This window comes from Acomys minous (assembly GCF_964271855.1).
Source record: "Acomys minous genome assembly, chromosome: 10".
Classification (NCBI taxonomy): Eukaryota; Metazoa; Chordata; class Mammalia; order Rodentia; family Muridae; genus Acomys; species Acomys minous.
The window spans coordinates 67,271,587-67,286,808 of record NC_140491.1 but is presented as its reverse complement, the minus strand read 5'-3'; the positions used below and the strand labels follow the sequence as shown (position 1 = coordinate 67,286,808).

Genomic DNA, 15,222 nt, shown 5'->3' with positions numbered 1-15,222 from the left:
CAATAATACCACTAATTATATGTTAATTTATCTTTCGTGGATGCTCATGCATATATGCCACAGTGCAGTGCATGTGTGCTGGGCAGAGGAAAATGTGCGATTCTACTTCCAGTACTGGGTCCCTAGGACCCACCTTGGCAGGAGCACCTTTACACACTGTGCCTCTTGCCTTAGGGTACATTTGCTCTGTAGCTGAGCTGCAGGAATCTGTGCCATCAGTAAGAATGAGATGGGCCAGTTGCCAACACGGCCAGGCCTGGGGAGAGCCATGCTTGCTGACACCTTAGGTCAGCCAGTGGTGTGGCCTTTACGCAAGGCAGACAACATCCCAGGAGTTCTTTCTGTCCACCAGTGTGCTCATCTTTCTGACCATTCCACTGTCAGAAGTCTGCTGAGCTCTGAGAGGAGCTCTTGGGAAAGTCATCCCTCAGGAGGTGGGTAACCTGAACGTCTCCACTCTGAACATGACACCAGATTCCAGTGAAGCAAGTGACAGAGCCCACAGGCTGCTTTTGCTTAGCACACACACGCCTTTCTGGCCAAGTGATATAGTAACAGTTGGGGACAACCCGGACTGGGGGAGTCATCAGACAGACTTAATGGCAGTGAGAATCCGAGTGGCCAGGATGCAGGTGGCTTCGCCCAGAGGCCTGTCGGAACCTTGCAGATCTTTGCCTTTTTAAAACAAAACAAAGCATCTCAGCGCTTGTGCCAGGCCTGCCCCTGACAAGCAGGAAGTGTGCTAAGATTATGAGGCCTCAGGTGACCAGTCTTCAGCCGGTCTCTCCCTCCCATGGGAAGGTGACACCAACACTAAGCAATAGGGGATGCTCACTGGCAGCTCCTCACACTGCACTAAATGGTCCAGGGATCTGCAAGTGTGACCACCATGGAGAAGGGTAGGGACAAGGTGTGTAAAGGCACTGCAAATCTTTGGGTCATAAAACCAAAGTATGATGTAAGACCCTCCTAGGGGAAGGGCTTGCCTTCCAGATGAACCTTTTCTGTCACAGGTGTGACAGTGACATTGGGTCACTATTTCCACTTGTCAGGAGTGGTATGATGGTTACTTCCGGACTGAGGGTCACAATACCTGCAACCTTTCAAAATATACGTATTTATGACTAGAAACACCCACAGTGACAAATTGTTGGTAGGAAGGTCTTTTACACTTCCTATGTGACCTCAAGTTAGAAGAAACCAAAATCAAGGAAGGTGGGCTGGGTCTGAGACAGAAAAGGGGGCCCAGAGTGAGTACGGGAACAGACAGCACAGGGGTGATCAGGAAGGCACACTGGGTGCTGCAAAGGCCATTGAGGGCAGGTTACTAGTAACCTTCCTGTTTGGGGCTGGATACTTCCTGCTCACTTCCTACCTCTCCCCATTTTCTCTGCTGTCTTTCCCGGATGCACTGCTGACCGACGGATCTCTGGGATGTCCGTCCTTCCCAGATGGTGGTTCCTGAAAAGAGAAGAAATAGTGGAGTTTGGACAGGCGGCCCATGCTAGGGTGATCTGTCTTCTCAGCACTATGGAGCAGCTGGAGGTGCGAACAAGTTAATGATGAATGGGGTTAATTATGAGGAACACAAGCCCTTAGGAGACCAACACCTGCCTTTGCAGAGACTGGAGGTGCCATTCCTTCTAACATCTGTCACCCACCAGCTTGGGTCCAGATGCTATCCCACTTCTTGGGTGTTCCTCTCTGAGTGCAGGGTGCTGGAATGAGTGCTCTGCACCCCGCTATTCCTTCACTCTCATCAAGAAGCAACCACCACTATCCCTCTACTCCACTGACTGCACAGAAGCCAAATGACAGACAGTAGACTTGAACCCTTTAGAGGCTGTCTGCCTCCAAAGCGTATATCCTTAAGCACTGTACCCAAACTTCCCTAACTTTCTACAGTCTCTAGGGTCATGACCCTTAACCAGTGACAATTTCAAGGAGTCCAGCTGCTCAAACACACAAATGTGAATGCTCTGGCAAACTTGCTGCCCCCACACCCACTGATAATACAACTACACAATGTCCCTGGGCTGTCATGGAGGTGCTGGTGAAGAACGGCCTTGTCAACGCAGGGACTGTCACCAGGAGCATGCCATGGGGGGGCTGGCACTGCAGGGGGCCCACATGAGGCCTGGGCACCAACTCCCTAAAGTACACTCAGAGACGGAAGATGCTGGTGACACAGGTCACCAGTGGGTGGGGACACTAGTTCAGCTCTCACAAACAGGACCAAATCCCACCAAAAGGAGAGCTTATGTTGTGCTGGTGTGTGTGTGTGTGTGCACACGCGCGTGTGCGGGGCACCTTGGCATAGACATCTAAGAGCCCCAGGGAGTCATGGCATGGCTGCTCCTATGGGACGGACATGATGTTCAGGCTGGGCTTGCCCAGTGCCCCTAGTAGATCACTGTTCCTTGAAGACCTGACCTCATCCCCTAGAAGAGCTTGTCTGTCTCTGGGGGACAGTGACCTCTGAAGCCTCTTAATTTGCCCGTTTTGCTGAAGCCAAACTTGGAAAGCTACCTGCACCTGCGCCACAGAAGCTTTGCACCCTGAGGCCACAAGCTGGGTAGCAGCATGATCAGGCATGGACCTCGAGGAGTCTGCTCCCAGGAGGGCTCCCATCACTTGCCCTGCTTCCTTGGGAGTAGCTGAGGGTGGTGGGGCATGCTGGGAGGATCTGGAGGTCAGGAGTAGAAGCATCTCTTGGAAGAGCAGCACTAGAAAGATGAATGGGAGGAGATTCCAGGGAGGGGCTAGGGCCAGGGTCCAGTGGCTTCTAGGATTCATCCAGTCAGCCTCTGAGAAGTGCCATGACCACTGAAGCAAAAGCAGGGCAGACCTCTACCTGGAAGCCATATATTCTCCCATAGGATGGGCTGGCTTCCAACAGGCTTATGGGGGGGGGCGGCGGGGTTCAGCCAACAGAAGCAGCTACCAGGAAAGCGATCTTTAGGGGGGACAGTGCTGGCCCATGCACAAGGCCACCCACCGAGGTTACTTACTCCTCGAGAGGGAGCCAGCTCCTTGTTGGTCTGGCCAGAGGAGTACAGATTGACATATTCACCGCCACCAGCTTCCTCACTGGTGGCATTTTCACTCTAAGGAGACAGGGTAAGAGGAAAGACAATGGGCCAGGCCCTCTGGTCAGCTCCACAACTTAGACAGAACAGCTGCAGGGCAGGCCTGAGCGCTACCTCAGCTATCCCTGGGAAGTGTTTCCCCAGTGCTGAGGGCAAAGCTGCTCTCACTATCTCCTGCCCCTGGGCTAGCTAGGTCCCAGTCTCCTGCTGGATCTTTTCTAAAGTGTTTAGAGCCATTCTGGAAACTCCCAGAAAGCTGCTTCATTTGTAGCCTAGAGGGGTCCCCAGGGTAGGGGGCAAGAAACAACATACTTGACAACTCAAGATACTGGGAAATGTCTCGACCTGTCAGACGCTCCATCTGTCCCCTTCGCTCTGTAAAGCAGTTCCCCTCTGTGCTCTGATCATGCACAGGGGCCCTTACATGGGCCCTACAGGCAACCTTACCTCTGTCTCTTCCACTCCATGAGCGTGCACAGACACACCAGAGAACTCATAGTGTTTTTTTATCTTATCCTTGTGACAACTTACTGCTCTAAATGGTCACTAGCGCAATTCCCAGCGTGGTGGGAATTCTATATAAAAGATTGGGAATCAGGTGGAACACTATTACATTTGAGGCCCCCATGGCTGCCCATCCAGTTGTGCTTTGAGTGGGCTCACACCAGTAGCAGAATGGGCCGCAGGAGGGAGGACAGGCCCTCTGTGAGCAGCACCATCATTTTCTACAACCCTGCAGGCCAAGTTGCAGATGCGCCCGGATGTGTGTGTGCTGAGTTCTCACCGAGTCAGTGAAAGAGGTTTCGGAAGGAAGACGGATAGGGTTCCCATGAAAGCTGCTGTCCTGAGAAGACGAGAGAGGCCCGTCCACGGCGCTGGGAGGCGGACTGCTTACGGTGGGCACCGCTAAGTCCGAGCTCGGGGACGCGTGGACAGGTGGGAAATGTGGAGAGGAAGAGGAGGTAGGCGGGAGGAAAGGTTGGACGGAGGCTTGGTGGTGAGGCATGAAGTCCTGGGAGTAAGACCTAAACACAGACTTGTACTACAGAACCCAGGCAGAAAACACACAAACAAGAATGTGGGAAGGAGAGAACAGACAAGAGAAAAGGTGGTTAGCTTAGCTGTGGCTCAGCGCTGATGGTCTGTCCTATCTTCCTCAGTGGGGGTTGTTGGTCACACCAGACACCCCCCTTACAGACTCCCATGTCTACACTGCTTCCAGAGAGGGAGCTTGAGGCTGGAAACTGAGCAGCAGCATATGACCAGCAGGATGTGCACAGTGGTTTCTGATGTCCAAGGATAGGACACCCCCTCTCTCCATGTGCCTCTGAGGCGGAAATGGAACCTCTACTACCCAGCTCTCAGGGCCCTCGGGGCTGAACTCAAGCCACAGGCACTTATTCATTTGGAATCCTACCCCTTAAAAGACAAACATGCCATCCTGTAAATGCTGAATGCACCCCAGGCCATTTTAGAAAAGAGCAGGTACCTCAGAGATGACTGGAGGAGCCGCAGAGACTACGGCTCCTCTGAGCTCCCTTCCTTCCTGCTGCTCTTCGTAGTTTTAACAAATACAATGATTGTACAACCCTTCTGATGTCACCTCAGAGCCAGAGGCAAGACTCCTCCAACTTCTCACTTGACAGAGAAGTCAGATGGCAGACTTAGAGGTGTCCCTAAGTCTTCACAGCTTCTGAGGCCCAAGGAGCATGCTCCAGGTCCCCAAGCTGAGGAGTGTGTAATGTCACCGTGCTTGAGATGCTTGCCAACATGGCCCTAACCACCCGGTGCCCTGGGAGAACAGTGTGAGGAGGGGACACCCGCATCCTGTTGGCCTCATGTGCCCATCATAGGTGCCAACTGAAACATGCACACGGCTCACTCAAGGGCTTGGCACAGTTTCTGTGGTGCAGGATTTTCAGAACCCATGGAAATAAGAAAAAGGAACAAGAGATGAAGCTGTCAGCTGATTGGAGATGTGCTCCCAGCAAGGCTTCTGTGCTGAGCACCTGGTCTCCAGCTGGGGCTGTGCTAGGATGCTGTGGAACTAGCGGGCAGAGGCGGGCACTGAGGCAGGGCTGTGAAGGTCACACTGCTGCAGGTTCTGCCTCATTCTCTTTGGTTCTGGGTCAGCTGTGATTCTCAATACGGGCTGCAGAGCCTCTGACCCCTCCCCCGACTTAGGGCACCATACCTTGTTACTTTTCCATCTCTGTGACTTTGGACAAATCACTCTCTTCATCGTGAGCCAGTTGTGGTGGTGCATGGCAGTAAGATTTACTAAAGGAGGTGGAGGCAGGGGATCAGAGGTTTGAGGCCAGCCTGGGCTACAAATTGAGTTCCAGGACAGTTAGGGCTATGTAGAGAGAACCTATCTCAAAAAGATAAACACTCCCCAACACCCCTCCCCCTGCCAAAACCAAACCAAACCAAACCAAAATGGGTGAAAGGACAACCCTTCTCTCAGAGGACAGCTGTAGCTGGTCAGTGTGACAGCCTCAGTATGGCTGGTGCAAGAGCCCATATCCAACACTTGCTTTCCTTTTTTTGCTCCCAAGAACATAGGAGAAAACACTCTAAATGCTAGGGTTGGGAGTCCTCACAGGAGGCAACACAGTTGGCTGGACCAACAGATGCTTAGGAATAGATTTATTATTTTTTGAAAAAAATTTCATTTATTTACTTATTCATGTGTGTAGGAGCATGCCACGGTGCAGGTGTGGAGGTCAGAATTGATTCTCTCCTTCCACCATGTGGATACTGGGGATGCAACTCAGGTCATCAGGCTTGGTGACATGCACCTTTTGTTGGGATTCTGCTTCAGTCTGCCTACCTGTGATGTCATCACCTACCTGCTATGTGGGAGTGGCCCTGCCCAGGGATATATAAAAGGTCAGTCCTACCTCACCTCTCCCTCTTACTCTACCCCCCCTCTCTTACCCTTTATCTTTTCCTGTCTCTGTCCCTCTCTCTCTCTCTTTCTGGGGTACCCTTCTCCCCTTTCCTTCTCCTCCGATGCTCATTTAATAAACCTCATATACTAGATCTGCTGCCCTGGCCTCTTATCTTATTTTTAAATCATTACACCTTTACCTGATGGGACTTATTTTGAGATGGAGAGATGGGGAGATGTAGTCTTTGATGTCTGGAACTCACTATGCAGACCAAGCTTGTCTCCACCTCATAGAGAGCTGTCTGCCTCTGCCTCCCAAGTGCCAAGATTAAAGGTGTGAGTCACCATACCTGGCTACTGCTAAGCTGTCTTGTCAGCCCCCAGTATAATTTTCTTTTTGAGACAGGGTCAAGATATGTAGTCCAGGTTGGCCTCAAAGTTGTAATCTTGTCTCAGTCTTGTGAGTGTACCCATGCACCACTATACCCAGATACTGTTTTTTTTTTTAATCTATTTATTTAAAAGAGTTGCATGCTTTTTTAAAAATTTATTTATTTATTTGGTTTTTCGAGACAGGATTTTTCTGTCCTAGACTTGCTTTGTAGACCAAGCTGGCCTCAAACTCAGAGATCTGCCTGCCTCTGCCTCCCAAATGCTGGGATTAAAAGCATGAGCTACCAAAGGTTAAGATTTTATTTATTTCTGTAGGGGAAATGAGACTATTTAGCTTGTTTATCTGTTCTTCACTCAACTTTGGCAAGTGAAATTGATCAAGAAAATTGTCCATTTCTCTTAGATTTGCAAATTTTGTGGCATAGATGCCTTCAAAGTAGGATCTTATAATTCTTTGTATTTCTTCAGTGTCTGTTGTTATGTCTCCCTTTTCATTTCTGATTTTGTTGATTTCAATACTGTCTCTCTGCCATTTAGTTAGTTTGGCTAACGGTCTGTCTATCTTGTTGATTTTCTCAAAGAACCAGCTCTTGGTTTTGTTGATTCTTTGGACTGTTTTCTTAGTTTCTAATTTGTTATCCAGAGGATCCTAGAAACCTACAAGTAGAACATTATGAAAGGCAGATTTGGGCCCAGGGGTCCCACTCAAACTAAGTCACCAGCCAAGGACAATACAGGCGGTAAACTTTAACCCCCTACCCAGATCTAGCCAATGGACAGAACAGTCTCCACACTTGAGTGGAGAGTGGGGTATGACTTTCACACGTACTCTGGTGCCTCATATTTGACCATGTCCCCTGGATGGGGAGGCCTGGTGGCACTCAGAGGAAGGATAGCAGGTTACCAAGAAGAGACTTGATACCCTATGAGCATATACAGGGGGAGGAAGTCCCCCTCAGGAACAGTCATAGGGGAGGGGAATAAGGGGAAAATGGGAGGGAGGGAAGAATGGGAGGATACAAGGGATGGGATAACCATTGAGATGTAACAAGAATAAATTAATAAAAAATTAAAAAAAAAAAGATTTTATTTATTTTATATGTATGAGTGTTGGCCTGCGGAGGCCAGAAGAGGGCACTGGTCCTCTGTGACAGCTGCGAGCCACCATGCGGGTGTGGGATTCCAACCCAGGTCCTTCTTCAAGAGCAACAGGCGCTCTGAACTGCTAAGCCATCACTTCAGCCCGGTTTTATTTTTTGAGAAAGGATCCTTTGATATGCTGCTCAGGCTGGGCTGGAACTTAAGACTCCTCCAGCCCCAGCCTCCCCATCAGCTGGGGTGGCAGGTGTGTCACACACTGCCTGATTCTATTGTTAACTAAGGCATGTGGACCATTGCCAGGCCCACGACAGCATCTCAGCTGTGAGTGGGGATGAGTCAATGGAAAAGGACGAGGCAGCAGCAGACTCTGGGACAAGGGGCCTGGGTGTCCCCTCCCTTCCAGCCCTCTCCTAGCCAGCTCAGGCATTTCAGTTATGCAGTCCTGCTGGGGCAGGAGCCAGGCTTGAAGAGGTGCCGGGAGGTGCTGGGAAGGCTCGCCAGTCACCACGAAACACTGCTGGCCCTGGGCTGCCCTCCTAATTCTAGACACTGTGCAGGGGGCGGGGCTCACAATCACACTGTTTTCACCGCCCTGGATCTGTCAGGCCCTTCAGGGTCCTGCTCATCGCCAGGGCAGGGAGAAGGGCACAGATGGCCATCTCAAAGCCACCCGCCCCTCAGCAGCCTGGAGTCTATTTTTGGATCTGTGGAGCGCTCGGTTTTGCCTCTGAGATCCCTCTGCAGCAGGAATTCATATTTATAGCCTTAGAGAGGCTGTTTGGGTTGAGGATTCTAGGACACTCACGGCTCCTGTCTGAGACCTGCACACTTCGGAGGGGATAGAGTAAGTGGTGTCAGAGGAAATGAGAACCAGGAGAGGCGCTGGTTCCAGTGCCAGACAGTGTCAGCATGGGACACCTGAGGACCTGGGCAGCTATGTTCAGCGTGCTGGTGTGGCTCATCTCCTTTAGCTGACAGGAGGTGCTGCTATAATCTTTCTGACTGAAGGAGAAGAGACCACCTCCCTAACATCCTGTGCTGGTAGGCGGTGGCACAGGGTGGCCTGCATCACACTGGAATCAGAGGACCAGGCCCTCACCTAGCTATCCTGATTGGCTCAGGGGGTCCTCAGGCGAGCACTGTATGATGCTGGGCAGGTCGTGTAAGCCAGGGACGGCTGGAGAGAGCAGAGCCCTGACTGCCAGGTAGAAAAGATGAAGCAGCAGCTGGCTCCTCTGAAAAGATATGCCTGAAAGAACAACTGACTTTTGGAGTGGAAAAAAAAATAGTGGAGGCTGATGGACAACCTTCTGTTTGTTTGTTGCCAATTCATTAAAGTCAGAGCCACCTGATGCTGGTCAAGCGCCAGTGACACTTTCTGTTAGTCCTGGCATTAAAAAATGCCAGGGGATGGGGCCTGTGCTGGCAGGAAAGCAGGGCAGCATATTTTCCAGCTCCTCCACTTAGTTCCTCTGGTGGGCAGGCTGCTCGGGTGTGAGGGCGGCCTGCACATCAGTAGTGAGGGATCTGATCCAGCCCTGCCGAGCTCCCAGCTAAATAACAGCACAAGACAGCCATGATGGTAACTAAAGCTGCACTGCAGAGTGTCAGGGAAGGCTGCAGAGACAGGTTGTCCCTGCAACAAACATGCTCAGGATGGCTAGGTTTTGGATGCTCTTAGAATCAGAAATATGATGAACATGCCTTTAATCCCAGCACTCGGGAGGCAGAGGCAGGTGGATCTCTCTGAGTTCGAGGCCAGCCTGGTCTACAAAGTGAGTCTAGGACAGCCAAGGCTACACAGAAAAACCCTGTCTCGAGAAACCAAAAAAAGAAAAAAGAAATATGAATATGAGGGCTGGAGAGATGGCTCAGAGGTTAAGAGCCCCGGCTACTCTTCCAAAGGTCCTGAGTTTAATTCCCAGCAACCACATGGTGGTCCATAACCATCTATAGTAAAATCTGGTGTCCTCTTCAGTCATGCAGGCAGAACATTGTACAAATAAAATAAAATTAAAAAAAAGAAATATGAATAAGAGCAGGGCGGTGGGGCATGCCTTTAATCTCAGCACTTGGATCTCTAAGTTTGAGGCCAGCCTGGACTAGAGTGAGTTCCAGGACAGCCAGGGCTATGCAGAAAAATCCTGTCTCAAAAAGCCAAAGAAAGAAACAAAAAGAAAAGAAATATGGATCACTCACTGCACAGCTGCTCTTTTAAAAGGCAAGGAAGTTGTTTTCATGACTTAGGAGTCTTTCCGTGGACTCTCCCTGGGTGCTGTGCTCAGAGCCACAGACTTCAGCAGGGCTGGCCAGCAGCATAGCGGGCAGCAGCAGGCCAGGCAGGAAGCCAGGCTTCAGCTGCTACCAAGCACCCAACAGTCACCTGGGGAGACTGCCATGGCTCCTTTGGAGATGGGATGTGGTCCAGGGTCCTGGTCACACCGCTCCCCACATCATCCCATTTGCCAATGCCCATCTTGGGGCTGACCTATCTAGGGCAGTTCTCTTGTTTGAGGCTCTTCTGCTAATTCTAGGAACTACATTTTACAACAAATGGAGGGTTTCAAAGCCAAGTGGTAGATTCAGAGGCTGATGCCATGAGCCTCCAGACCTGTCACAGGCCACTTGTCTTTGTTCCTGGCAAGGAAAGGCACGTCTGTAGTCTTCAGTCATCAACCTACCAAAAGGGAGACATGAGCATCAAGCCATGTCCAAACACGTTCCCTGTTCAAAACAAAACAAAACAAAACAAAAACCCCAAAAAACCCAAAAACCTTCTTGGGGCATTTATTTTGAAAAACTATTTAAAAACTCTAAAAACAAAAGCATAAAAGAAGAGACTTGTTCTGCCTGAGTGAGTTCTGCTTAAGTGGACTGAGGGTAAATACTGACAAAGTCACTTCTGTGACACGCTCCTGCAGCTGTGGGGACAAAGCCCTTGTTCTTCCACACAGGCCCGGGAAGCCCAGCACATCTCAGGGAGCTGTGTGCTCAACCTCAACGGCAGTCTCAGCCCCAAGATGTAAGCCAGGCCAGAGGGGAGCTGCGCTTGGCCCGGCAAGCCAGTGGACTACTCTCCTGTGCTTGAGGCTTGGGCAGCCTGGCAGCCTCTCACCTGTCTGTAGAGCTCTCATCACATCTGTAGCTCCTTCAGCTACACTTGACAACACGAAGGACAAACACATGCACTCCTTCAAGGCAGCCAGGAGGCATCTCTGACCAGCTGCACTGGATCCCAGGAGCTTATCAAGGCCACCTTAGCACTGTGCTCTTCTTGAAGGGGATCTGGGTTCTGAGCTTGGTCCTAGCTTGACACTATGAGCACATAACTTAGCTTCTTTGCCTTGGTGTCGTCACATCCTGAGTGGGAAAAATACTCTGTCACAGATTTATAAGAGGTCCTGGATAGGAGGTCAGGCAATAGCCACCTGTGTGGAGCAGTGCCCTTGGGGGTCATGTCACCACACGACCTTCTTGGAACCTGAACTCTGGTGTCAGATGGGGCACAGAAGACAACAGTAAGCCTAGAATTCTAGTGGGGTGGTGAGGGGCACTCTCAGAAGCCCAGCTTGTGAAAACCTCAAGAAAGGAGCCCTGGCCTCTGGCCCCAAGTTGGGCTCTATGTACTCCCTGGCCGTCCCCAGCAGTGAGGCAGCCTGGTCCTGCCCCTACCTTCCCTGAGCTAGGAATTTACACACGGCCTCTCGTCAGGTGGGAGATACATGGGAGGAGTACAAGTGTGCAGGGCACATCCACCATTCTAGGAGGCTTCAAGTGAGGTGAACTCAAGCAGTGCTGGCCTGCGGCAGCCTGGGGCTTTTCTATAAGGTCAGAAAGGTGCACAGCGAGCTACTGCAGGGACTATGGCTTACTTCAAGGGCCGGCTGGAGCCTCAGAAGACCATGTGAGTGTTGGCCCTGGAGCTGCAGGGTTGGGGGCATTTCACCACAGAAGTGGGGTGCTGGGGGAGCAAAGCAGGGTGTGGCTATGGCAGCAGCAGATGGGAGAAAAAGGTACCAGCTCCAGGTGAAGGCTCTGTGGCACTGGAAGGGCTGTGTGGATGCTGAACAGGGGGTGTTTGTGGAGCCATTACAGAGAAGAAATGGTTGGGGAGACAGGCATGAATACTCAGTGATGACTTGCTACAAACTGGCTTAGAGCTGACTAGTAGGTAGAAGTCGGCAGAAAACTAGCTGGAGATCCTTGGATCTGGGCTTGCAGACTACTGTGCTGCCAAACTGCAGCCGGTGAGACAGAGGTCTATGAAGTGGCTTTTCACAGAACAAGCACTTCCTCCCCCATAAGGAAAACCCTCCTGATGTGAGAAATGCAAGAAACCTTTCATGGAAACCAGGAAGCCAGGCAGGCCCAAGCCGGAACAAGCCGGGAAGGATGTGGCTCTGTCCCTGGGTCACTGGGTCTCACTCCTCCATCCCATCCCTTCCTCTCATGTGTCAGTGTGCTTTGGCCTTGCTTAGGCCAGGAAGTGATAAAGACAAGATGAGATGGGACAAGGAAGGGCTGCTGTGCTATGCCAAGCCTGAGCCTCTCTCCATGCCCCGTGATGGGCAGTACCCTTTCCTGCCCGTCCTAATTCTCCTATTTTCTCTCTCACTTCTGTTTGATTTTTAGATCAGGTGGTGTGCCCACGGTGTCTGTGGTGGCCTTTGGGTGATTTTCAGATATTGTTTATGGCCAGGAGAGACACAGGCACAGTGGTGGAGGGTAAGGATCCAGTCCTGCATCTCAGGAGGTGGCTCCGGAGTATCTATGGCCACAGCACAGAAGCTGTGCTTATATGAGGCCTGGGCCTTCTGTGAAGGACACATGTGTGATGCCCCCAAACCTGGATCCAATAGCTCGGAGAAAAGAGGACTGACTGAGACCAGAGTGAGAGAACAGCTGCTTTACACCCTTTTCAGAACACTGAGGTCCATGACAATATACATGTAGCTTTCTTTTTTGGGGGGTGGGGTGGGGTGGGGTAAAGGGTTCAAGACAGGGTCTCTCTGTGGAACCATGGGTGTCCTAGAACTTGCTCTGTAGACCAGGCTGGCCTCAAACTCAGAGCTACCTCCGCCAAGCCAAGAACCACTATGCCTAGATACACTTAGCTTTCACATCCCAAAGATTTTTGTTTTAAATCATAAGCATCACTATGAGATTTAAACATAACCTCTCAAAGTAGAGCCAGCGAGCTGTTTTATGTATCCAGAACTGAATGGAAAAGCAACCTGCCAATAGCCTAGCACCCTAACAGGTTTCTTGTTGATGGCAGCATCTGGAATGGGTGCTGGTAAAGAAAGGGGCATGAACTGGGTGTGGTGGCGCATGCCTTTAATCCAGCACTCGGGAGGCAGAGGCAGGAGGATCGCTGTGAGTTCGAGGCCAGCTTGGTCTACAAAGTGAGTCCAGGACAGCCAAGGCTACACATAGAGACCCTGTCTTGAAAAATAAATTAAAAAGAAAAGAAAGGGGCACAAGACAGTCTGGAAAGGGAGCGGTGACTCTCTACTGCCTACTCTGCAGTATACAGAGGGACTGGGCATCCTCGTGGTCAGAGTCTCAATGCGTCACTACTGCTCAAGGGCAATGTAAATATGGACCAAACTAATTGTTCAGGACAGAGAAGAGACACACAACCAGATGGCCAGGACACAGGTGAAGAGAGAGCTAGCAGGAAGGTAGGAAGTTCCATAGCTGAGCTACAACGAGGACACACCAAGGAGCCCACAGAGTGACAGAACCTAGAAAGCCATGGAGGGAGAGTCTAGGACAGGAAGAAGTGCCTGGTACCACTCTGAAGGCTCAGGTAGCTTGGTAGTTTTGGAAGGCCAGGAGGATACATCTCAAATGCACGCAGGGCAGGCCTGCGGTGCGATGAGCCATGGTCAGGAGGGCCAGCAAAGGCCATTCCTTCCCATCCTCATGCTTTAGTCTCAGCCTCATTTTTTTTTTCAGCCCCTTTTTTTGTCAGGTGAGTTTAAATGACTCTGAAGACACAATTTTCTTGGCTGCTGTTCAAATCTTCAGGAGCAATACCCATATCAGGAAAGCATGGGAGCCCACTTAGGGACCAGCTCCCAGGCTCAGGCAACACTTAGGGACCTGCTCAACAAAGGAAGCTGGGACTGGTTCTTACTGGGTGTGGTCCTGGGGAAACTTGGGATGGCTGGTACTGTCACTGATCACTGGGCCTGTGACCTCGGTCCCTTTGCTAATGCTCTAGATGGCTCTTCAGAAAGACTCCTGGGCTTCCTGGCCACCATCCTTGAAGCAAGGCCTTGGGCTTGAAACATGTTTCCTTGTCATTTGTCTCTGAGACACAACTGTCCTTTAAGCTACCAATCAACTTCTCTTTCTCCCCATGTCTTTATAACTGTGACTCCTGCTGTCACTCACACCTTAGCCTAGTTTCTCTCAGCTTATCTGACTGTGCCCCTCTCAGGTATACGGGCACCCATTTCCATCCTTCTTGTAGCTAAGCCACACGTGTTCTGACTGCAGTGTGGAACCCTGTGTCTAAGTTTATCTTAGACTTAACCAGAGACTGTGAAAGAGCTGCCAAGTCTCTCGATCACTGCATGGGGCTCTGTCAGCTGACACACACCAAGCATGTAAGCCTGCACTCATGTGCTTGAGGCTCTTTCCTTTCACTGAAACAACATATCCTTTTAGTGTGGCCCCTTGGACTCTCTCTTGGAGCTGTAGCTAATAATGTAAGCTGCCTCAACATTCCACAAGTGTGACACATGCAGACCCAAACCTAAGAAAATGCTCTGGTCTGTATTTCTGTAGCACACAGTCCAGGTCACCTACAGTTGTCTGCTAACAGCTCAGAAGGATAAGGAGAAATTCCCAAGGGTGTACATGTGTGTGCACGCCTGTGTGTGTGCATTAACAGACAAGGGCCAGGATTGTCTAGAACCAAGGCTGTGCAAGGTTGGTGGAGGGAGCTTGCTAGAGATGCCTTCTGAGGAACTAGGCTATCTGTGTGGTAGGACAGAGGTGACTCAGCCTGCCCCACATCACAGCACTGCTGAGCCCTTGAAAAGGGGAGATTCTACACTACAAGGCCCCCCTGCAGGCCCTGAGCATTGAACTGCAAACTCCAGACAAAGGCAGACAGGAAACAAAACCAAACTGGGGACCTGGGCAAGTTTTACGGTCACCTATCCAAGCTTTTCACTGGGTGAGATGGGCGCTGGGTGGCTGAAGTCATCCGCTCTACTCCTGAGTACAGGATGAGAGGCAGGACAAGACCAGATGGGCAGTGACACAGCTTCGCACGGGGCTTCATGTGATTGCTACAGCTCTCTCAATCACTCTGAGATCCAGGGAGATGTCAATATTGAGCTCAAGCTGCTTTCAAGGGAAGTGAACTTGGCTCTTCTTTTTCTCTCTGAGCCTCACCAGAGAAGGTCACAGGAGTAAGTAAGGGTGGTTGCTTTGGCTCTGGGGCAGATGAAGACTCCAGAAAGCAGGGCTTTCTTGTGTGTCACCCCCGAGCTATCTACACACTGGTGAGGCCTCCCCACACTGGCTTGTGTCAGGGTGACAGGCAGTACTGCCCCTCAGGAGCAGGGTCTCCTCCCCTTACCTCCCAGCCAAGGATCCTTGTGATCCCATGTGGTGACCCTGCATCAGTTTTGCGCTCAGGCTGCAGGGCACCTGACACTTTTCCATTTGTTTTGTTGCCTTGGAAGCCGGCAGCTGCTACAAGAACAAGCCCAAACCAGCCTGACA

The 15,222-nt window shown here is 51.0% G+C and overlaps 1 protein-coding gene across 17 annotated transcripts in view; it reads right to left on the bottom strand.

Annotated features, from left to right (window-relative positions):
• The window catches only part of RAPGEF1 (Rap guanine nucleotide exchange factor 1), a 122,413-nt gene that overhangs the window by 16,003 nt on the left and 91,188 nt on the right, over nucleotides 1–15,222 (bottom strand). For 8 of the 17 annotated variants that reach the window (XM_084798580.1, XM_084798591.1, XM_084798593.1 and 5 more), the window contains 3 exons: nucleotides 3,874–4,131; nucleotides 3,012–3,107; nucleotides 1,376–1,461 (listed from right to left, as the gene is read on the bottom strand). In XM_084798580.1, the coding sequence (XP_084654706.1) occupies nucleotides 1,376–1,461; nucleotides 3,012–3,107; nucleotides 3,874–4,131 (440 nt within the window). The remainder of the gene's footprint in view (nucleotides 1–1,375; nucleotides 1,462–3,011; nucleotides 3,108–3,873; nucleotides 4,132–15,222) is intronic. The other 9 variants (XM_084798587.1, XM_084798588.1, XM_084798584.1 and 6 more) reach the window with 2 other exon arrangements.